Genomic DNA, 23658 nt, shown 5'->3' with positions numbered 1-23658 from the left:
GATAGCAAAAGACAGTTTTCCTAGTAATGCCTTGGTTAGAATAATATTAAAATTAGCTTATTTTACGGTCTTTAATTGCTTTCCCCGAGACATTTTTTTCTCATTTGTATAACCACGCCATCTTCCAAATTATTATTATTTGTAGCAAATTAACTTGCCAGAAATGTTACTATGTTTGTCATAATGACACAGATCCTTGGAACATATTTTGTGAGCTATTCTGTACCCTCCCCCAAAAACTCGGATGCATTAATTCATAGAGAAACAAATGCCTATCTCACTGTAAAAGCCAGTTATGACTATAAACAGATATTTTTTGGAGAATATAAGTTCTTTATTTAAACTATTTCTGTGTTTCTTTGTGGGAGATTTGACAGTCTCTACAGCTGTAGTACATACTATAATGAAATGTTACCTATGATAAGTGATGGTGATAATAATTATAATAATAATAATTGTGAGCTTTTTTTAATTATAGTGATTTTATCTTGCATAACTAGCCTGCAAAGCCAATGATTTTAGAACTGGCATAGTGCCTAGTATATAGTAAGGATTCAATAAATTGTGGATAAATGCATTGTTAATCAATGGAACATTGTAGGTGTTAAGGGTTTTCCTATAGAATCTTGCTGATTTATCCTCCCGCGGTCACACTGACTCCTGGCAAAGAGCTTCAGCAGCAGTAAGCAGGCACCTTACTGAATTGCCAGCCAACATCCCGGCTGACGTGTAGCGGGGTCTGCCCGAGTGCAGGGGATCTAAAAATCCAACAACGGAGCAACACAGGCCAGCACTAAAAGCGAATGAACTACAGTCACACAAGGGCCAAGAAGGGGGTAAATAAATCAACCAGTGCTTGTGAATTGCCTTTGAACACGTGAGATGAAGCTTGAGCCACTGGGTACTGCGTGTCGTACCCTTGGAGTCTAGAGTCTTCTGTCTTAGTGGAAGGAGCTCAGGGAATTTACTAGTACATAAACCTTCTTTCCTTCTTCCTTTTGCTGTCTTGTTCATGCACTCACTTAACACAGCCTTACTGCCAGGCCCTAAACACTGTGGTTCAGTGGGGGCCCAGATAAACCTTATCTCTTTCTTTATAGAAGGAAAACAGACTAGAGATTTTTCCTCATACCAGTCTCCTCACTAATCCCCAAGGGTGGCAGGTTTACAGGAGAGAATTTTCACCAGCATGATAGATCCCAGTCTGGACCAGAGGCAGAGCGTTCACGATGAGCGTATGACAGCCAGTGAAGAGTCTGGTTACCCTTTCTTTACCTTTTCATTCATAGGAGGGGAGATTAGAGAAAGATGTTTCACTTGGTTTCATAACACACAGTAAGCTCTTTTTCCATTTACATCTTTTTATTATGAAGTGTGTAATATATGTGTAAAAGGTATATAGTACTTATGTAAGTTATGAAACACAACAAAATGAGCGTCATCGAGCTCCTCACAGCCCAGCCCAAGAACTGGAACATGGACAACTTCGTTCGTTGTCCTCACGTGCTCCCCATTCATTTCCCAGCCTCCCACCTGCCTCTTCGTGGGAGTGGTCTGTATTCCGAAGCTCAGTAATCATCCCTTGGTATTCTTTATTACTTTGCCTATAGCTTGATTTAACCTAGTTTTGAACTTAAGGAAAAAAAAGGTCTTACTTTTGTGACTCAGTTTTTTATTCAGTATTTTTTTCTATGTCACCCGGTTAGTTCGGCCGTTCCTCCTGTGGTAGTGTGCGGTTACCTGACTCTACCGCAGTGTGGTCTGCTGTGGTCCAGCGGGGGCACGCTCTAGTGTTTTCCAACTACAAAGGATTCTGTTGCAAACACTCGTATCTTCATCTGTTGACGATGTGCCTCCCTGTGCGCACATGCAAGGGTCAATCTAGAGCGAGCTATCTTTTAAAAAATAAATCCAATCATGCATTTTTGGAGTAGCATCATTTTTTTCCCGAGAGATGTCAAATTTTAGATGGTACGAAAGAAGAATTTATCGTATATCAACAGTCCTGAGTAAAAGTGGGTAAGGTAAGGTAGAAGAGAAATTTCCCTACAAGGATAATTTAATCATTTGACTGGTTAATCATACTGTGTGGAATTTCTGATTTTTTTAAAGATTTTATTTATTTGAGAGAGCATGAACATAACTAGGGGTGAGAGCAGAGGGCGAGGGAGAAGCAGACTCCCCACCGAGGAGCGAGCCTGGCGACGACTTAGGGCTCAACGCCAGGACCCTGGGATCATGACCTAAACTGAAGCCAGACACTTAACAGACTGAGCCACCGAGGCACCCCTGATTTTGTTTTTTCAAATAATAATTTCCAGTATCCCATTTCATCCTCTGCATATCATTATTATTTGTAAAAATGTTCCAATTCCTTGTCCCTGGCTACCATTAATTTTAAAAGACAGTACAGTATGACTAATAATCAAAGGTCATTTCCATGCTAATTCCTGCATTCCCCTCTGGATTCAGCCTTTACTTAATTACAAGAATTTAGATGAAAATCGGATCCTCTTCTGGAAGCCGAGCTCCTTACTTGTGCTAAAAAAAGAGATCCTGAGATGTGGAGGGAAGCACATTTCTGGATGTGATTCACTCTGAAAACCAACAACAAATATAAAGTGTTGTTTTTTCCCCAAACAGAAAAATTTGATTTTTTTCTCTTTATGGCATCTTAACTATCTTTATGTATTTGCCTATGATAAATATCTATAACTGAATGTGGTCTTATAATTTCAGTTTCTTTGAAATTCAGTTATTTATGTGTGATATATTTTGGAGGTTTACTTTGGAAAAATTAAGTGCATTAAATTTTTTTAGATGCAGGTAAGATTTTTTTGAACTACATGTAGGTGCATATTTATGGTTTAATTCAGGAAGATAACTGAAGGTTTCTTTTTCATTTTGAAGTGTATCCTTGCTGAAGAATTTACCTGAAGATAAACTAACCAAGATCATTGACTGCTTGGAAGTGGTAAGAAATTATAAAGGAAAAAATACATTTCATTAAAAAACTATGGAATATAGCTGTTATTAGCACTGTAAAGGCATAACAAGGAAAAGATGGTAAGTTGTCAGTTTACAGAGACCAGGAGCCTTTTTCTGTTGTGAAAAACCTTAGACCACCTCACAGGGAGTTGAGGGGCTGGGATGGTTTAGGTGACTCTTCGGGATTGTGTAAAATTGGATTTGCATGTGTGAGGTGACATTTGATTCACATACTGTAATCTTTTTGTATATTTTACAGAACCCATCTGCCTTACCCAAGAGGCATTTGATTTTCTGCAGTTAACATCACAATCCCATGTAGAGTTTTCCCAATATAAAGCAGTCAGAGAAGCTTAATTAGGTAATGAAGTAGAGAAGGATATATTGGAGCTTTCGGGAACAGCCTTCTGAGTCAGGCTATGAAACAACTCCGTACTTGAAAACTCGACACCATGAAAAGACATTTAAAAACCCTTGCATTTAAGGAGCACTTTACGTATTTTAACATCTAGGGGAAAACAGCATATTGGAATGTGTTCAAAAACTCATACGAGGCATCGCCCAGATGGTTGGTTTTAGTCCAAGACTAGTCAAGTCTTTTTGTGAATAAAGCATTTATAACATGTACCTTAGATTCTAATGACACGCATTAGATGAGAAGCCCTTCAGATGTCAGAGATTAAAATGCAATGCAAGTCATTTCTCTCTGATTTTTGTGGGGGGGGTCAATTTCACTGGAACCAAAATGGCTTTTACAGAATTTAAAGGAAGTGAGGAATAGTAAAGAAGTCACATGCCGACTTTAAGCTTTTATAAAGCTGTTCTCAGTGGGAGATATAAAAATCCCAACAAGACTGATTGTTGACAGATTCATGCCTCTGTCAGTCACGATATACAGTGTAAACTAATGTCTGTTGAGAAGGAGCATGACGGTTGATCCTTAAGTGTAAGTGACACCAGTGATGTTTCCATTCACAATTCATGGAGCCTGTCCAGCAGTTTATCAAGGACAGGCCATGATGACACAGTGCCTGGCCTGGTGTCCCCAGAGTGTTCAGATATGAAGTCATTTTCAAGAGGACGGCTTACCCTGCCTCTCTTGGGATTTCCCCAATGTAACATAACCCAGTCACAGATGTTACAAATTAATAATTCATCCTAATTTCTGAGAGTGTGTGTGTATGTGTTTTAAAGCTGGAGTAGCCCTATATATTTTTTGTTAACTGAGGAAATCTGTTTTTAATATAATACTAATAGAGTATATTCACCAGAGGGGACTTCCGTGCTGACAGCAAATATTAAAATTTACTATCATTAAAAATAAATGGTAAACTGGACATATTTATTGCAGCCACAGGCACTAGCTAAAGAATATATAGATGGGAGTGCAAATCCAGTATTAATTAACACACAGTTTGAGTTTGAAAGTTCTCATCTTTTAAAACACCCCAGAAAGGCTTTACTGTATCTCAGCATTTGCAGACAGCAGCACAGTTTATAAAGGGCCCTTTATTCATACCTGGCAAACAAATGAGTCTGTATAGCGTGTGAAAAGTCTCAAGTGCAAACGTGATTAGCAAGGGAGTAATGGGGTCTGTTTAGCACTAAGAAAAGCACATAATTTACCAGCATAGCTTGGACTAATGACCCATCAGCAGGGTCCTGACAGCGGCCGATCACTAACGCGCTGGAGTTCTAAGGGAGCGCCTGCTGAGTTCCGGGACCAGCTGCCCCACACACCGGCTCCGTAATCTTTGAGACGGAACAGGCCGAATCTGGCATGCTGTTCAGGAATTGATTTGGGAGGTGTTTAATTTTTCTGTGGGGGCAGGGAAGGGATATCGGAATTCCTCATCACCAAGCCGTTGATCTGGGATGTTGTGAAGACTTTGCCTCCTGAGCATCTGGACCAACGGCTCCGATTATCTGGTCATCCGGTAGCGTTTCTTGCTTTGGCTTACATCCCCCTGCACAGTCAGCCCCAGAGGGAGGCATCACCTTTAACACTCTTTTTGTGTTCTGATGGGAAAACAGTACCAACACCTGCAAGGGTTAACTAGTGAACATCACGCAGCATGACGCAGATTCCTAATGCGGTGTAAGTGTTAATGGTCATGAAAATGATCGCGTGAATTCTGCAGTTGTGCTGTGTGCAGCACAGAAGTGGAAGGAGTTTCTGTTCCCGCATGCAGAGGCGTGGGATTTGACAGTGGTGGACCCAAATGTCACCTCATGCTTTGTTACAGAGCTTTGCTACTTGACCCAGGGACCCTCTGCACTAGGACTCTGACATGCCACCTTTCATGAAGCTGGAGGTGTAGTAGGAGTGGGGCGGGGGGGTCCTGTGGAGGGTCATTGCCCTTGACCTACATCACCTGTGGTGCCGCTCGAAAGGCAGATTCCCAGGTACCACCTTGTACCTGCTGAATTAGAAACTCTGGGGTATCGGCCCAGAAATTCACACTTCAACACTTGATATGCAATTCTTACACATATTAGAGTTTGGGAGGCACTAGTTTAAAGTTATGAATAGAACACATATATTTAGAGTCTACCACAGTCTATCTCTTTATTCAGGAATTTTCCATTTTTCATAATTTTTTTAAAAAGTCTAGTTTACTTTCTTATAGTTCCTGCATAACACCTGCATAAACCAGGGTTTTTTCTCATTTTAATGATTACATCCAGAGTCATAAGACAGTTGAGATAATTGTGCATTTTGCCTGTTCATGGACTGATTAGCTACAGGTGGGGCCGCTGGGTGTCATAGAAAGTTCAGTAGTCCAAAGTGTGGAGATTAGTGCTTAGGGTCAAGCTTCTGTCACTAACAGCTGTCGGTCAGTTATGGTGGGCACTAGGGTTTCCTCACCTACAAAATAAGGGCGTGTTGGCCAGATCGCTAAGGCTCCTTCAACGCCATTTCAGTTACAGGCTTCTAGACGGCTGGCTCACCCAAGATAGAGGAATTCCTGTTGGTTTTCATTTTGCAAGCTCTCGTTCCTTGGAAATGAGCGATCCGGTACTAAATTTTACCGGACTGGTTGGTAGGAGCAGCCTGATCCAGATGTGTTTGCTTTGAGATTTCTGAGGTGTTTTAACCATCCTGCTTGCACAAACAAAAGAATTGTTGGTAACAACCCAAATAACTGTATACAGTTTTTTAAACAACCAGCGTGGGTACAGAGTCACATGATTCCAGGAGTGTGTGTGTGTGTGTGTGTGTGTGTGTATCATACGTCTGATTGTGTAACATCAGTACTTTGTAATGAAGATTTCTAGCCACACACTAAAGACTTTAAGGAAGCTATGGGCTTGCTTCTTAGTCTTTTTCCTCCATCACCTTGAGGCTTTCTTCTGCTTTATATATATTATTTATAGGCATTTAGTCTCTAGCATTTTCTAGATATCACACGAGGAGCATTTTCTTTACAGCAAAAAACTCTTTTTATCTTTAACTACTGCTGTTTGTATAGTTTTCTTCTGACCTCTACCTCTTAGTCTGCCCTGGGATTGATTCCCTGAGTTCTCCCTCTTGTTGTACACCAAGTAACTACTCTCAGGGTTTCCATTACAACTTCTTTTAAAATATCTTTTTCAGACTCAGGATCACAAGTCATTAGTAGATCAGGAAATTAATTTGGAGGAACATTTTTAAAAATATCAGAGTAGTAAGTATAAGTATTTTTAAAATATACTTCAATTTTATAAAATGTCTGTATGTGTGTATGCTTGCATAGGTGTATTTGGGTGTACATGTAAAATGTATTTTTTGCTCTGAGTCAGAGTGAAAATGCTTGAAAATCATTGCTTCAGAGGAGGGGGTCCATGGCTTTTTGGTCCTATAAGGGACCCCTTTGCAATGTAACCACAGGACAATAACCACACTGTTTGCATTTCTCTTTTTGGTCTTGGTGACCACCCTGGCTGGACTGGCTGCACTCCCCGGTAGACAAACACCGGCCAGTCTAGCATCATAGCCTGTACTTACCACTATATATTTTTGGTCTGACCTACATCCACAGCCTTTTCTGATCTGTGAAGTTACTGTCAACACACTGGGAGGTATTATTTATCTTCCTCCCATGGTTTTGGGTGACAAAGAACCATCCCTAGGAAAAATACCGCTAGGAAGTTTGCCCCTTAAGAAACAATAAAGCTCTTTCTCAGTGTTCCCTTTCAAGCTTCCTTTTAGCCTCCCTGACTGACAGGAATCAAAGGTGCACATCTGCACACACCAAAGGCTTTATAATAGCCGAAGGACGGCCTACCAGCGCTTTGGAAATTCTCCATGTTCTTTCTGTCCCATGTGGGTAGTGGAACCTGAGAGTGGGGTGGGCATTGGAGAGACTAGAGAGCAGACTGTCTGTAACAGGGACATCTAACAGGACGCCAGCAGTCCGGTGAAAGAGAATTGAACAGTAGCTGCATAATGAAAATGCTGAACTGTGTAGTGGGGTCACTCATTAAACACCGAGGCTCATAGTCCTCTCAGCTGTACAGTTGAGCTTATATGTGGCGAAGGTTTGTGATAAAGCTAGAATAAGAGAGAATAGAGAGTTGGAGTAAGTAAACTGGGATATAAGAGACCCCAATATCATTTTCCAAATAAAGTGGAGGTTTGTCTCTTGCTTGCGTAACAGCCCAGGGAGGATACAAGGAGTCATTCAGGCACTCGAGCTGAGGGCTAGAGGACCCCTCTCCCAAGATCTCTCAGTGAAGACACATGCCTGGAACAGCTCACGGACCTCGCCCAGAGTGGCTCCCATCACCCCAGCTCAGGTTCTTTTATCTAGAATTTAATCACACGCTACAGCTAACAGGGGGCTTGGGGAGGACAGTCAGTCTGGGCAGCCACATATATAGAGGAAGGCTTTGACGACCAGCTCACAGGCTCTTTCCTAGGAATTCAGTCACCCGGTTCCTAGTGTTTATCGAATGCGCTATCAGATGCTTTAGATGTAATATCTCAACGCTAGGTGTGGCAGGTCATGCCATTTTAATTTTAATTCTACAGAAAAGCAAACTGAGGCCTAGAAAATTTAAGGAACAGTTAAGCAAACCATAAACATCTTCCTCCTCAGTATGACAATCATTAATTATTTACTATGTTTCAGATGCTTTTAATGCACCAAAACATGGTCTTTAATTGGTTTATTGTGGTAGGCAGAACGGACCTCCCCCCAAGATGTCCCAGACCCTAATCCCCGGGAGGTGTGAATATGTTATGTTACATGGCCAAAGAGAATGAGCAGATGTAATTAAGATTCAGGACCTTAAAATAAGGAGGTAATTCTGGATTATCTAGGTGGGATGAATATAATTTCATGATCCCTTAAAAGCTGAGAATTTTCTCTGGCTGGAGTCAGAGAGAGGTAGCGGGAGTGGAAGTCAGGGATCTTTCAAGTCTGAGCAGAAGTTGATGAGCCATTGTTGGTCATAAAGCACAGGGGCTCTGGGCAAGGACCTCAGAGCGGCCTCTAAGGACTAAGGGGCTGACAGCCAGCATGGAAATGAGGCCTTGTCCTAGAAACTGAATTCTGCCAGAATCTGATGAAGCTTGAAAGTGGCTTTTCCCCCAGAACCTCCAGAAGGAAACAGTCTGCTTGACGTTTTGAGTTCCGTCTTGGGAGACCTTGACAGAAATATCCAGGTCACCCTGGACTCTTTGACACCCAGAAACTGTGAGATAGTAAATGGGGGTTGTTCAAAGCCACTAAGAAGTGTGTGGTTATTTGGTACAGCAGCAGTAGAGATCTAATGTGCTTCTCTAAATCTTTGAAGGTAAATATTCTTATTTGAACTTTATGGGTTGATGGATGTGAAATTCAAAGCAGAACTAGGATTCGACTCTACATGTGTTTGGCTTCAAAGTACTTCCTCCCCGAGATGCTATGCTCCTTTCCATGAGATGTTGAAGTGTCTTATAAAATGTACATAGTGCCTGTAAATAAAGGGTATATTTATTCGTATTAGGAGTCATATTTATTTCAAAAATGTAAGTAGGTTTTAAGCGTAAATGACCAAAAAGAATATTGAAATACAGCAGACACAGAAGTAGTTATGTTTGGATTTTATTTTCAAATCTAAAAGAAAAATAAGAGAGAGCTATTTTGTTGTTAATTACGTCTTTTTAAAGAAATTAAACAGGCTCATTTTTATTTGTATTAATAATTAAGAGATCCATTTTGGTTCTCTGACTTTGAGACAATGTTAAAATGAAGTAGAGGTAGACGGTTTTAACCATCTTTTTTTTTTTTTTAAGATTTATTTATTTATTGGACAGACAAAGATCACAGTAGGCAGAGAGGCCCGCAGAGAGAGAGGAGGAAGGGAAGCAGGCCCCCTGCTGAGCAGAGAGCCCAAGGCAGGGCTGGATCCCAGGACCCTGAGATCATGACCCGAGCCAAAGGCAGAGGCTTAACCCACTGAGCACCCCCAGGCGCCCCAAAATCTTTTGTTTACTGAGACTGAGTTGCTCTTTCATGACAAATGGATTAATTACTTTTCCCTTCCCAAGAATTCTCTGCTTACAGACACATGTACGAGGGAAACAAAGAAATAAGTGACAAATTGAGATTTCATGAGGATAAACCTACACAGAAGAACAGAATTTACGTGTGAAAAGTTCTCATGTTGATCTTCTATGATGATAATTTTTTGGCGAATCCATATTAAAGGGCTACTTATTCTGTAGGTCGAATCTTCGCAGCCTTTGCTCTTCAAGGAATTAGAAAGTGAGGCTGATAGTCCTACAGTCCACTGAGGCTAATACTTTCAACGTTTTCCGTCATCTTTTTCTAAGCTCCAGTCCCCGTCTCGGACTGGGGCTGATCACCGGACCACTTGCATTTAGATTACTTTGGTGGATGCCCCCCTGTATACCAGTGATCATTGCTTTTCTCTCATTTCTCTTCATGCTCTTTAGTCTTCATGCCTGAAAGTCGGTCTTTTAGGTGAATTTTCTCTGGAAAAGATAATCATAAATGCACATAATAAAGGAAAAGTCTCCTTACTTTTTCTACAGCTTATGACTGCAATGTTCAAGAAGATTGCAGTGACAGTAAACAACAAATAAAAGAAACGGGCGTGGAATGCTCGTTGCCAGACACGAGGAGTTCGGTTTCATTTATGCCATCATCTCTGTATCTCCACTGGATTGAACATTTTCTTTCTCTCTCGTTCCAATAGGAATACTATGACAAAGGAGATTACATTATCAGAGAGGGCGAGGAAGGAAGTACCTTCTTCATCTTAGCAAAAGGAAAGGTAAATATTAATTAAAGCTTACTTAAAGCAAATTTAAAAAGTCGGTTCCCGGCAGTCTGGGAGCTACTGCTGTGGAAAGCCTCCGCACCGCACAGGTGAAGGAGCTTCTGTTCGGGAGAGTTCCGTGAGGTTTGGTCTGAGCACTGGGCTGGGGGGTGCAGGAGACCTGTGATGGTTCTAGCTGAGTGGTCACTTCTTAGTGATCCTGGGCGCGTCCCTTGATTTTCTTCGGACCACTTTTCATAGTGCATAAATAACTGGTTTCTTCCTAAGATCCCTTTTATCTCTCCTTCTCAATCTGCCCAAGAGTCCAAGATTAGGGCTGGAAATTTTTTCATCCAACGGATGTGACAAGTGGCAGGTGTGAGGAAAATGAACTCGGCAGTTGAGGACATCAGTGGCCAGCCATGAAGCTGTAGATGGATATGGCTCCAGACTTCAGTTCATAGACCATTGGTTCAGATGCCGATGGAAATTTATGCTCCAAGGCAGAAGGCAGGAGGCCTTTTCCTTTTCCTTTCCTTAGATATTGAGTGATAGCATGTTACCAATTGTTCCCATGCTGACTCTCGACAATGTTCCTGAGATACAGGGTGTTAGCGAAGTACTGAATGGTAGAGAGAAGCTTGAGCACCCATGTGTATACAGACGTCCTTTCTTCCACGGAAGGGTTTGTCATCAGAGTCAGCCGCTGCCCTTTGCAAACCGACTTGTGGTTGAACTTAACCTGGGCACCCAGTGAAGGAAACAAGATTAACAAAATAATTTCAAACCTCAGGAGCTCTTCAACACTCAGAAACAATTTTTATCATTTCTCCCAAACCTGGACCCCATGCTTTGAAAGCATTCTGACTAATAAACAAATAACATCTATTGTTTTTTTAAAAATTTCTAAATTTATTGTTTTTTAAAAATGAATTAAAAATTCATTGTGACTTTCATAAATGCTAATCAGAATCTCTAGTCAACATGAAGCAACCCTTGTTATCCTGTCGATTTGGCATAATTCTAGCCACAAACAAGGAATATTGAAGTTTTTGTTTGGTTCTGCCGTGGGACTGGATCACACTAAGACACCCATGAGCGTTACGACCCTTCTCCAGATCCACATTTTGCAACCGGTTTTAGAGGGTACGCAGGATTCAGTAAGTCAGTCATGGCCACGAGGTTCAAAACTTCTGATACTTAGCCTTATTCTTGATTACTTTGTCCACTCTCTTCGGATTTTTGAAATTTTTATTATTTTTTTCCTAACATATAATGTGTTATTTGTTTCAGGGGTACAGGTCTGTGATTCATCAGTCTTACACAATTCACAGCACTCCCCGTAGCCCATCCCCTCCCCAGCACCTGCAACCCTCCGTTTGTTTCCTGAGATTAAGAGACTCTTAGGGTTTGAAATTCCTTTCCTTGAGTATCCCTCAGAAGGAAGCGCCGGATTCACATAAAAGATTCCAGCTTTGAGAGGTGGGGTTTGAGTGGAGGGTCTTCCTCTTACGGGCTGGGAGTCATTTGGTCGTCAGTCACAGGTTCTCTTGGTCCCTCCAGACGAGTTGCCTGTAGCAAGACGGTTCTAACTACTGCGAAGTCAAAGCAAAGGCTTGTCTAGTTCCTTATTTCAGTCAAAGGTTCATAGATCCAAAGGGTCTGATTGAATGGATATGTGTCCAGATTCTCATTTTTTTTCTTTTTCTCTCTTTTTAATTGTTTTACATCATTTAGGTGAAAGTCACCCAGAGCACAGAGGGCCATGATCAGCCACAACTGATAAAAACACTGCAGAAAGGAGAATACTTTGGGGAAAAAGCTCTTATCAGGTAAATCCATGAACTGCACTTAAACAATTCTTTGGTCACTTTACATGTGCAGCTACTCCGTTAGAGATGTCAAATTGAGCTACCAGATTAATGTCAGCAAATATTCAGGGATTAAACCAAAAGTTTAAACTGGATGCTAGAAATTTCATTGTTATGCACAAAATAAGTGGACTAATTTTGGACAGAAAAGAAATGGGGAAGGCTTAAATTTGCTAGTGAAAATAAAATCGGTGTTCTATTAGACTCTTTAGTTGAAAAGAGTGTGAGAGAAGGAGATGAAAGACGTGGGAATTACAATTTCCCTTTGAGAACAAGTTTTTATATTTCCAAAGTTTGAAATATTGTCTTTTTCCCCTTCTTAAAAAACGATCAAATAATGACTTTACATATTTCATGTGCTTTAAAATCATTATGCCAAAAGCAATATTAAGAATTTTTATTGCTTCATTTTGCAAGTTTTAAGAAACAACTCAAAACAGTGTGTATGAAACTTCTACCTGAACCTTAGGTAGAAGCTAAGATCCCTGAACCTTAGGTCTTTTGAGGGATGAATTTATCTACTCTTGATCCAACTTATGGAAGAAATGTTTATAAAGATCAATCAAATGTCTCAGGAGACACTGTGTACTTCCTGGGACTCAGAAAACAACCTCAAGTCTAAAAAAAACCACATTTTCTTAACTATAAATAACTTTATAAAAGATGAAATTAGAGTTTTGAATCGCCTCTCAGCCTTTTGGGTCAGATCAAGTGTAGGAGTTTCGAGCAATACTTTTTTTGGAGTTACATATGTTTTTAAATTTTGAAATTAGTTAAGACATCACTTAAAGTTTTATAGTTATTACTAAATGGTTTTTATTTCAAATCTGTGCTTATAGAAACGAGTATTATTTCTGTTCATTTTCTTCCTTTTTAATTTTTGTCGTGAAGTTCCAGTTCTGCTGATTTGTATGTGATGATAATATTAAGTGTAGAGCAAAGAAAGGGTGTTCATAAATTACTGGAGACAAATCTGATTACTTAAAAATTAGAAAGTTCTTATTTTTAAAGGAAAAACTAAACTTAGGAAGTTAGATTGTGGTTATTTTGTAAACAGTTTAAAAATGTTATATAAAAACAAGCTAAACTGTTCTTTCTCATTTTCTAGCTCGTAATTAACTTGTTTCAATAACAGGGAAATTGTCCTTTTTAATTTTTTTGGTTGTGGCAGTGTGAATAGATTCATGTAGTGTAATTATGTAATATTGTTATTCAAAACTTCAGTGTATTTGTTCTTAACATTACTAGGTTATTTTTCTCATACCTGCAAACAAAACAACTATAGTTTGAACGTGCAGAGAACTTTATAAATGCACCGGAGAGTCAAAATAGCTCTTGAAAGGAAATACGCTGTCTGATTTTGCTGGATCTGAAATAATTTATGCTCTGTGTCATAGCTAGCCAATCACAGTGTTTTCCCATGAGAAACATGGAAGTTTATATTTAATATATATACCCAACTCCCCAGGCATTTGGAAGCACAAAGCTAAAATGAAGGAAAAGGAGCCCTGGATACAAATACTTGTAGATTTTTGTGCACTTCTTTGCTGTTGCGTTTTAGGGCCACTGATGGGGACTCGGTATTCCTTACAGTCTGTGTATTTCTGGGACTTGACATTAATTAGTCCCAGTTCTTACAACATTTTATGTGCAAAGATTGACTCACGGCACTTACACAGTTATTATAAAAGAAGTGTACGTGTACTTATAAACCCTAATATTTATGAAGTGTTTGCGGAGAATATTCCTAGTCAGTCTTGACATTGACAAGTGCAAGGGATGCCATACCTTTGTTTTTCTGAACTCGCAAATCAGATTGGCTCCCATCTAAGATTATATGTCTGTGCGCATGCGTGTGTGTACGGACATCCATCCGGACATATATATATATATTGATGTCTACACACATACATGTTGAGTACAGACTACCCAGCTCCCAGCTCAAAAGCTCATCAAGCTGTAATGGTTTCGTTGTCTTCCAGCAGGGACCCTGTAAGTTTGGGAGGAACTATGGGTTATATCAGAAGGACTCTGAATGTTAGCTGCGCGGATAAGGGACTTCTTTGGAATAAGAAATGGGTCACCAAGTTTTTCCTATCTCAACACTGAGGGAAGAAGAAGGAACTATATATACTTTGTGTGATACCATTTTGGATGAAGTTGCTTAGAGCTGTCTCGACATACTTGGTTCTCCCGGTTACCTTAAATGAATCTCACAGCACTGGGTACCATCTGGGTGTACCATTTTTCAGTGTCTTTAGTTTGTAACTAATGGAGGGAGGAAACTAGTACAAATAAATACTTCACCCAATGCTTGGCCCATTGGTACTCTTTGGTCATTAAATTTGCCATCATTAGATCGTATGCCGTAATTCATTGTATCTAGGTTCTCAGCGGTGAGATGCACCGATTACATTATGAGCCCTTGAGAAAGAAAGACAGTGCTATTAATTACACTATGATTCATCACCAATTGTAGGACATGTTCTGATTTCAGAGATTTTAGTGGAAAACACACATCTTAGACTTAATGAAATTAAAGTATTTTAGTGTTTATTTAAATCGTTGGGTGAAATAGTACTCAAAACACTTTCTTTGGGCTTTATTCTTGATTGTTTTTTTATTCTATGTTAACTACTTGAATGTTTTCCCAGTGATTTTTTTTTTTTGATCCATTAATTTCAGTTTGGGCTGCTTATTAAGGAGCAATTCCCACTTGGTCACCGGAGAGGTATTTTATTCTGGCTGACACAAAGCCCAGAAGGTGATTCTATAGAAAGTCACAGTCACTGATCTCTCTCTGCTCCTGGCGCAGTTGTCTTCTTGTCCGAATTCCTTACGTACATGACCTTCATTGGGGCGCATTTCAAATTCCTTTTTGGAAAGGGGTGGAGTGTAAGTTATGGTATTTTAAAAACAGCAGCCTTTGGAAGGTTTAAGTGATGGTGTTTCATAAAAAAGCAGATTCTTTAATAAAAATGGATGTTTCATTTCTTCCCTGTTTTTGTCTGCAGTGAGGACGTCAGATCAGCTAACATTATTGCTGAAGAAAATGATGTGGCGTGCCTGGTTATAGATCGAGAGTGAGTATGCCGATGTTGTCGGAGAAGGCGGGCTGCGGCCACCTTTGAAGACTTGGCCTTCTGTTACTCCAAGGGCCCATCTGTCTTCTCATTCATCACCACTCAGAAATGCTGGGCAACCCTCAGCTGCGAGTACATTCCATTAAAATTCATGGGGAGGAACTGGGCCTTCGGGTCTGAATTGGCCTGTGGCAGCGGCAGACGCCGGCGGGCTAGATACTGTGTGTGCAAAGTTTGTACATAAACATCAGCGATAGACTGATTTAAATTCTTCATCTTCCAGAGAAATAAGCTTATTCGTGCCCTTTTGGATTTTTCTCCCCTGCATAATAAAGTGAACAATTCCATAATTTATTTCTAAAATCCTCTAAGCAGTCAAAAAATTTTGAATAAATCCTATCTCTCTTGGACGTAATATACAATACCCCTTAGTTATATGTATTTCCAGAGAAGGTTTGATTTAACATTCATAATAATTTGCAAGTGATGTGTGTTAATATTAATCTCCAAGTATCTCAGGAAAAAGTCTTACCTTGTGCCCTTCACTCATTTCAAATTGTATTGAATCTGGCCCCTTGGGTCTCTCATTAGTGAGTGGTTTGTTTACTGATTTTCTATAATAAAGGAAATTCAAATATACAAATCTAGGCCATTGCCTAGGAAATGTCTTAGTGTAGTCAAAAACATAGGGCATACACACATGAAATATTAGCAAAAAACAGTAAAATGGCAAGAAGTATCTCAGGGGAGTATGTAGTGGGTTGCAGCTGAACATAACATTCATACTGAACATCAAATTATAGAGATTTAGAACTGGAAAGAACTGTAGAACATTCAAAAGTCTTTTTATTTTGGAAAATTTCACACATAGTAAAAGGCAGACAGGATACTATTATGGACCCCATAATGCGAGTTCAAAAATGATCAATTAATGCCTTATCTCTATCACTTTGCCACCCCCTCCCCATCTTCTCCATACTACTTTCAAGCAAATTCCAAACATAAAATTATTTCATCTATAAATTTTAGTAGCATCTCTAGAAGATAAATGTTACTTAAAATACATGACCACAATAACATTAACATACACAAACAGCACGAATTCTTTTTTATTTATTATTTGTGATTAAGAGATGATTGACACATAACTTTAAATTACTTTCAGGTATACAACATAACGATTTGAAATACGTACATATCACAGAAGGACCATGGCAATCAGTCTAGTTATCATCCATCACCACACAGAGAACAATAATTTTTCATATCACTTCAAATTATTTCAGTCTCTCTCTTGATAAGAAATGGAACTCCCAGATCAGTCGAGTTGTCCCAGCAAAGCCATCTGTGTTGGAGCCCAGATTTCTTTCAGAGTTCTTTCCGCTGTGCCATTTGGCTCCCATAGCGTGTGTTCAGAAAGGGGAGCAATTACAATGCAATAAAGTGGGCAAGGTTTTATTTTTTTTTAGGTGTGGAAATGGGGCTTAAAAATTAATAGGAATTTTTCAGGCCGATAGGAAATGTAGAAGTCACTCGAGGTGAAGTAGAACTTAAAAACAAAGGCATGGGGGCTAGAAAGTGCAAAATACGTTCAGATAAAGGTAATCTCAGCTCACAAAGGGAAAATGTATTGGTACAGTGTTGTCCTGATAGTGCCTTGTTTTGTGTATGAGTTCATTAAAAATAAATGCATGCCTGAATAGCATTAGCTGTTCGGTAGAATCTTATAAATTGCTCTGAAATGCTGGGACTAAAAATATGACACAAAGGAAGAACTCCTTTCCTTTTTCTTCATTGTAATCACACAGGCAAGAATTTATACAATATCTCATGCACTCATAATCCCTGAAAAGGATGCAAGGATTTTGTAGAGTTTATATATTATTTGGAAGTTTATAATTTTAAAATGTTACATTTACATGTGTACAGACGAGATTCTGTAGTGTACGGAGTATTGTGTTAGGCTCAATGAGACTCAAAACATTACATGAATTTATTCTGTGGATGAGAGGAGCTGGATATCTGGTGTGACCAGACTGACCTACATCCTGGATTTCTGGATAGTTCTGGTTGTCCCAGCATGTTTGTTATTGGCACCACCTTTCACTCTGAAAAGTATTCAGTTTGGGTGATAAATTACATTGTCATCATAGTAATGACTAATAGACTAGGTTAAGATCCCGTGATAATTCTCCCACTTTACCCTATATTCCCTTATATCATTATTTACATTTTACTTAATTGCTTCGTGTAACATCTGTCTTCCCTCTCTTCTGTAAGCTTCATGGGGGCAGAAACATTTTCTTGTTCTCTGCTGTGGCAAGGCCAGCAAACGTCCTAGTTCTCGGCCGAAGGGAAGGGCTCCACGTGCTGGCTGAATAAAGGACACCGTCCTTGCAGAGAAGCGGGACGAATTCGTTTCCTCCTTCCTAACGCATTGTTTTCAAAATGCGTAGAATGAATCCACTGCAAGGAGGAGAGTTAAAGTTTCCCTATTTTTAGAACGTAATAAAATGTGCAAAATGGCAGTAGCTCTACGTGCGTGGGAAGTGGGATTTGTGACATCTCCGTCACTGGTTGTTGGGCTAGATCTCAGAGGAAGTGATTCCGCCTCATGTTACACCACCAGGGTGGTTACAGGCCGTTTCCGACAGCGAGAAGGTTGTAGCTGTTTAAATCTGCACTAACTCGAGTTTGCGAAGACTTTCTAGGGAACGGGGACGGCAGCGTGAGCCTACATCCTAAACGTGAGATCTGTTTACAACGCTTTAATTGGTTTAACAGCAGGCCGGTCTGGTGACACGTAGAATACGGAAGAGTAGAATGAAGTGCAAGTGTCCCCCTTTCACTTGGAAAGTCCAACCACGGGAGATTTGAAATTTCACGGCAGTCCTCCTGTTCCTCCCTGTTCTGTAGTCGACGAAGGAGTCGACAGAGGAGGGTGCAAAAGAGGGGAGGGTCGGTTTGAAGGGAGAACGGAAGATACCCAGCAGAGTATGTAAGATCTGCTTAATAATGGGGATGTAGATTGGTGGCCGGTTCAGTGTGGGTAGAGGTCTTCCGGGCTAGGCAGGCCGCAGATGGCCACTGTACAGTAATGAGACGGGTCTGGTTTATCAGCCGGAGGTGTCTGGAGGTCAGTTTTCATTCCTTTCATTTTGCGCTGCTCAGGTGCTTCAGTTTCAGCAGGAAGATTAAAGCACCGTTTCTAGAAGGATGCTGTTTGCGGTAGGGAAGAGAACCACTCTAAAAATCACCAGTTGAGGTAGATTGTCCCGTGTAGGGTGGGGGAGCATTGAAAAGAAATCCAGAAAATGTATTTCACTTGGTGAGGAAGGGGATACCTTATTTCTTGTGGGCAAGGCCGTGTATAAGAATTCCCGCGAACCATGTCACCACCCACGTCCGATTTGTGGAGGGTGAGCGTGGTCAAGGGAAGACGTTGGCTGAGCCTCTGGGAACTACTGCGATAAAGTGAAAAAAAAAGTTGGATTTAATCATGAAGCCATGTAGAATGAGGGGCATTATCAAGGGAAAAGAAAAGAAACACTTTATCCTTGATTTTTAAAATAAATAGCTTAACTTGATGAAGCAAAGTTAGGAAAATCTGCAACCCGTCTAACCTGTTGATTCAGTAAACAGATTATATAGACTATTTTCTTTCCAATAGCTTCTTGAAAAAAATTGTTAGTAAACCTGAACCGCAAGGCAGAAAACTACTGAAAGGTTTTCTCTTCTTTGTTTTCATGAACGTGAAGAATTCATTCTATAACTTCTAATAGCTATTCTACATTTTGTGACAACTTTACTGTCACCTAAATTATTGAAAACCCGTTTACATAGCCATCAATAATCATAACTAAGTTTTCTGAGAGCTTGAGGAAACGTCAAATTACAAAGGCACCTATGTATTTTGTTCACTTAGGACATTCAACCAGACGGTCGGGACTTTTGAAGAACTCCAGAAATACCTTGAAGGGTATGTGGCCAACCTGACCCGGGATGATGAGAAAAGACATGCGAAGTAAGTGCGGGGGGATCTTCTCAGCGGCGCATGCCTTCTGGCAAGGGTGTGTGGTTCGCTCGGTGGTGACTGCTGCTGTGCCGCCTCTAGAAAACCGGGGGCAGTTCTTTTAAATTGTTCTTCCACAAAGAGACGCCACTTACCGGTAGTATGGATGCTATTTTAGCCCGTAAGTGGTCAGCTTCTTATTTTGGGTTGACAAGTAGTAATGTGAGGGAGACATTTCCTGAGAGGGGGCCTTGGGAAGGGGATGCTTGACATTGTCTTTCAATGTCAAAAGGACGTTATTCAGAAATGAAGCCTATCTTGCCCATGGAAATCAAGCAAGAATGCTGAGGCAGTAGAGTAACCCATTCATCCTGATTCTAGGTAAAGAGCTATGGGGAGAGGCAGAAGTATTTCAGGATATAAGGGAGCTCTTACCCAGGGCTCTGTGTGTGTGTGTGTGTGCGCGTGCGTGCGTGCGTGCGCGCACGCATGCGTGTGTGTAGGAAGGAGTTGGGTTGGGCTAAATATAGTGATATTTATGAATAATTTTGTGCTTAATAGAAAAACTACATTGTGCTGTGAAGTGTGTAAACCTGGCGATTCACAGACCTGTACCCCTGGGGATAAAAATACATTATATGTTTATAAAAAAATTTAAAATATTTTTAGAAAGATAAAGGAGGAAAGGGAAAAAAAAAAGAAAAGCTACATTGTAAAATTAAAAATATTTGAAAATCCTCTACAGTTTGTGGAGTAAATACTTCAGCATATATTCACCAGGTAGGACTAATGAAGCTGGAGTCAAAAGTTCTAGAAAACTGACATTTGAGTTAAACTAGAACATTCAGTGAGGACCTCCTAAGTTTTTTGCTTTTGTCTTTTTATGCAAGGAATATATTTGCAGTTTTTATGTCTTTAAAGGCCTTTTGTAGTAAGAACAATTCATGAATATATGTATAATATGGAAGTCAGAGCAGTGAACCTTAATTAAAAGAGAAAAATGAGTATTTCCAAACAATGATACTTAGACATAAAGTAAGAAATGTCTCTTTCATGTTTCACTAAGCAGTCATTCCGGTTCAGCCATGGAAAACTTCAAAATCTGACAAAAATAGCAAAACACAGCAAAGATTCTCAGTGTGGCATTCCCTGTATGTACAGCCAAGGGAATGACTCACCGGTTTTACTTCCTCTCATTGACTCTTAAAAAAAAAACCACGCACATATTTATTGGAGTGTGCTTTAAACACTACACAGTTCAGCTCTTTTTACCTCGCATTGATTCAGTTTGATATTTATTCATTATTGTGTGTGTCAGTTTCTTTGTGTATTCTACCGTCCTCCCTCCCAGATGTAAGTGAAGCTGATCCTCTAGCCGTTGAGGCGGCCTTCGTAGCCCCTACGGGCAGCAGCCCTGGCGGAAATAAGACTGTGGCGTGAGTGGAATTTTCGTGTGCCACGACCCTGGCTTGACTAAGGGGGTGTGTGCCAAGTTTCGCTTTTCTCCCACAGGAGATCCATGTCTACCTGGAAGCTGTCCAAAGTGCTCTCGCTGGAGATGATTCAGCTGAAGGAGAAGGTGGCCAGATTCTCCTCCTCATCCCCATTCCAGAACCTTGAGATTATTGCAACACTGGGCGTTGGTGGGTTCGGAAGAGTTGAGCTTGTAAGGGGTTTACGTTTCAAGCATCTGAGAGAAGCCTTTTGACTTTTTCTTGTTTTATATTCCAGTGTATCTTGGACGAACATGTGAATTGTTCTTGCTATCTTAAGTGTTGCTTTGAGCTGAAGTTAAGAAAGCACGTTTTTCACTGTGCGTGTTGTATGGTAGCAGGTCTGTGATAATAAGTCACTCGTAGTAACGGAGCTGCTATTTCAGCTTCTGTGTCACATCCTTTTGTGAATTCTCGTCTTGGTTATAATTATCAGAGACGTACCAAGTAAGCGTTCCCAGAGACTCTAACTCACTAAAACTGTATTTTTTAATAGGACAATGTGTGTACACATACACTCATGGCACGTGAACTATTACTAAAGAAAAGAGTGTGTCCAGTGGAAGTGTCCTGGAAATAAAATCTTATTATAGTTGACACAACTCCACTGCCATGTCTGTATTTGGCTGCCATTATCCTGTCTTGAGTTGCTCAAGATTTTCTATCTGGAAAAAAAGAGAAGATGACTATAAGGGAATATTTGAAGAGCAGCCTTCTGTAGTGTGGATCAGGACAGCTGGGAACTTACGGCCTGATTTTGGCTGTCTTTTCCACATCACCACCTCTCTGAGCTTTACCACCAGCTTCCAGGGAGTAACAGAGCGGTCCTGTCAGATCCAGTGCTCCGGGAAAACGGGGGGTGGAGATCTGTGACCTTACTGGGAACAGGTGACTCTGAACCTTTGGCTGTTCCCGAGCCCTCCTCCACCCAGCAGATTTTTAATGACTCACCGTACATTAACCTCGGGGAAGCACGCTGACACCTTCGTCTGCTGGATGGCCTCGGACATGAGCAGGTCGGAAGTGCTGCCAGGAGACTCTGGATAACACACTTCACCCCAGTCAATACTCCCTCTCTGATGGGGGAGGGGGGAGGGGAAGAAACAATTTCTTCATAAGCCAAAGAGTATTTGTCACCTTTTTTATGCCATATAGAGAGACAAGGGCAATACCTATCTGCAGTGGTTTTTTTCACCAAAGATCCTGGCAAAATGATTGAGTTAGCAATGCTGAGATGTGGGGTTTTTTTGTATACTTAGATAATAATTGAAACAATAATTGCACCATTAATTTAAAAATCCTGCATAGTACTAATGGCAAATGTGAGAAAATGTGGGGTGCAGCCAAATCTACAGGTTCATTATTTGCCATATATCGTGTGCTTATGGAGTTGTAAGCCTATCCGAGTACGTATCTATTAAAATGTTTTATTTCTTTTCAAGGGAAAATTTTATTTGTCCATCTAAAGCAGCAGGTTCCGAAAGAACTTTCTGTACTTCGGGAAACCTCCTATCTGTCTGCTATCCAGAAGGGTAGCTAGGCTAGATATGACTGGCGAGCTTTTGAAATGTGACTAATGCAGCTGAATTTCTTATTTTAATTAACTTAAAATTAAATAACCTCATGTGACTAGTTGCTGTTATATTGGATAGTGCAGCTATGGATTTTGATTTAATATGTTTTGTTTTAAAAATCAAAGAAGTACATATTAGGAAAGAACCATTTTTGGCAATTCTGGTCGAAGTTCTTCATATCATACACTCAAAAGTGAATAGATTTCTAAACATTAAACCTAACTCGAGTTTGTTTTTCTTGTTCTAATGCAAACGTTTTAAGACCATGTTCCAGATATGTGAACTTTTTTGGAAATTACAATGCAAGGGAAGGATGTACACTTGAATAAAAGTTAGTTCCCAGAGGGATACGTTGTTAAAAGGGTACATACTGTTTAATGTGAAAGAAATTCAACTCCTCGTTGGTTAACATGTTTTATATAGATATTGTGAATCTTTTTAACAAGTTAATTTTGAGGGATTTTCTCTTCTTGCGTAGGTTAAGGTGAAAAACGAGAATGTGGCTTTTGCTATGAAGTGTATAAGGAAGAAGCACATCGTGGACACGAAGCAGCAGGAGCACGTCTACTCAGAAAAGAGGATTCTAGAAGAATTGTGTTCTCCCTTCATCGTGAAGTAAGTGAGCATCTGGCTCCACAGTTTAGGACTATAGACCCTTTCGAATGTTTCCATGCAAGAGCACAGAAGACTAAGAGGAGGCCCCACTCTGAGTCCCCCCCCCACCCCTGTCACAGCAACTGTACATAAAATATGAGAAGTTTGAAGTCTGGAGTCAAAAGTCCAGGTTTTTTATCCTTGAGTATATCTCAGGAGACTCTGTGTGTGTGTGTAGGTGTGTGTGGGGGAGAGAATATGAAATTGTTGTGGAATAACGAACTGATTATTTAATCCATACCTACCGTGGAATTTGGGAAGAAAAGAATTCATTTGAAACTGTCAAGGGACACACGGCTGTAAAGCTTCTGCAAGAAGAGGCCTTTGGGTTCATGTAGTCTTCCGGGGGCCCCAGGGCATGGTCCGAGCGGAGCCGAGATGCTGGGAGGTCCGGCTCCCCGTGGTCACTACTCCTCCTTCCCCAGGGTCGGGAGGAGAATTCAGTTGTTCGAGGCCCCAGTCCTCCTCACTTGTGAATTCGTGAGTCTGTGGTGTAGGCCAGTGGAGACGTATATTTTCATGCAGGTCTTAGCCCTAGAGTACAGTTTCGGTGGTTTCCAGGCGAGGCAGAGTGTCCTTATGGCGGATGGAATTTGTGTTTTGGATCAAATGCCTTGAGAACCTTCCTGCCTATCCATAGCCCCACACCCATTTTTTTTCAACATTAAAGGAGTTGAACCCAGGCAATGCTGGCGATAGAGTTATCTAATTATTTTTATATTAACGTGTTCC

The 23658-nt window shown here is 40.5% G+C and overlaps 1 protein-coding gene across 2 annotated transcripts in view; it reads left to right on the top strand.

Moving 5' to 3' along the window:
• Nucleotides 1-23658, top strand: part of PRKG2 (protein kinase cGMP-dependent 2) — a gene marked incomplete at both ends in the record, with an annotated part of 83306 nt that overhangs the window by 27124 nt on the left and 32524 nt on the right. The window contains 7 exons of one of the 2 annotated variants that reach the window (XM_080796999.1): nt 2911-2974; nt 10177-10254; nt 11977-12071; nt 15125-15193; nt 19119-19217; nt 20718-20784; nt 22751-22887. In XM_080796999.1, the coding sequence (XP_080653125.1) occupies nt 2911-2974; nt 10177-10254; nt 11977-12071; nt 15125-15193; nt 19119-19217; nt 20718-20784; nt 22751-22887 (609 nt within the window). Of the gene's footprint in view, nt 1-2910; nt 2975-10176; nt 10255-11976; nt 12072-15124; nt 15194-19118; nt 19218-20717; nt 20872-22750; nt 22888-23658 lie in introns of both variants that reach the window. The other variant, XM_080796998.1, reaches the window with a different exon arrangement.

The sequence above is a fragment of the Martes martes genome (assembly GCF_963455335.1).
Source record: "Martes martes genome assembly, chromosome: 2".
NCBI classification, from domain to species: domain Eukaryota; kingdom Metazoa; phylum Chordata; class Mammalia; order Carnivora; family Mustelidae; genus Martes; species Martes martes.
Note: the sequence above shows the minus strand (reverse complement) of the source record. Positions and strands in the feature narration are given on the sequence as shown.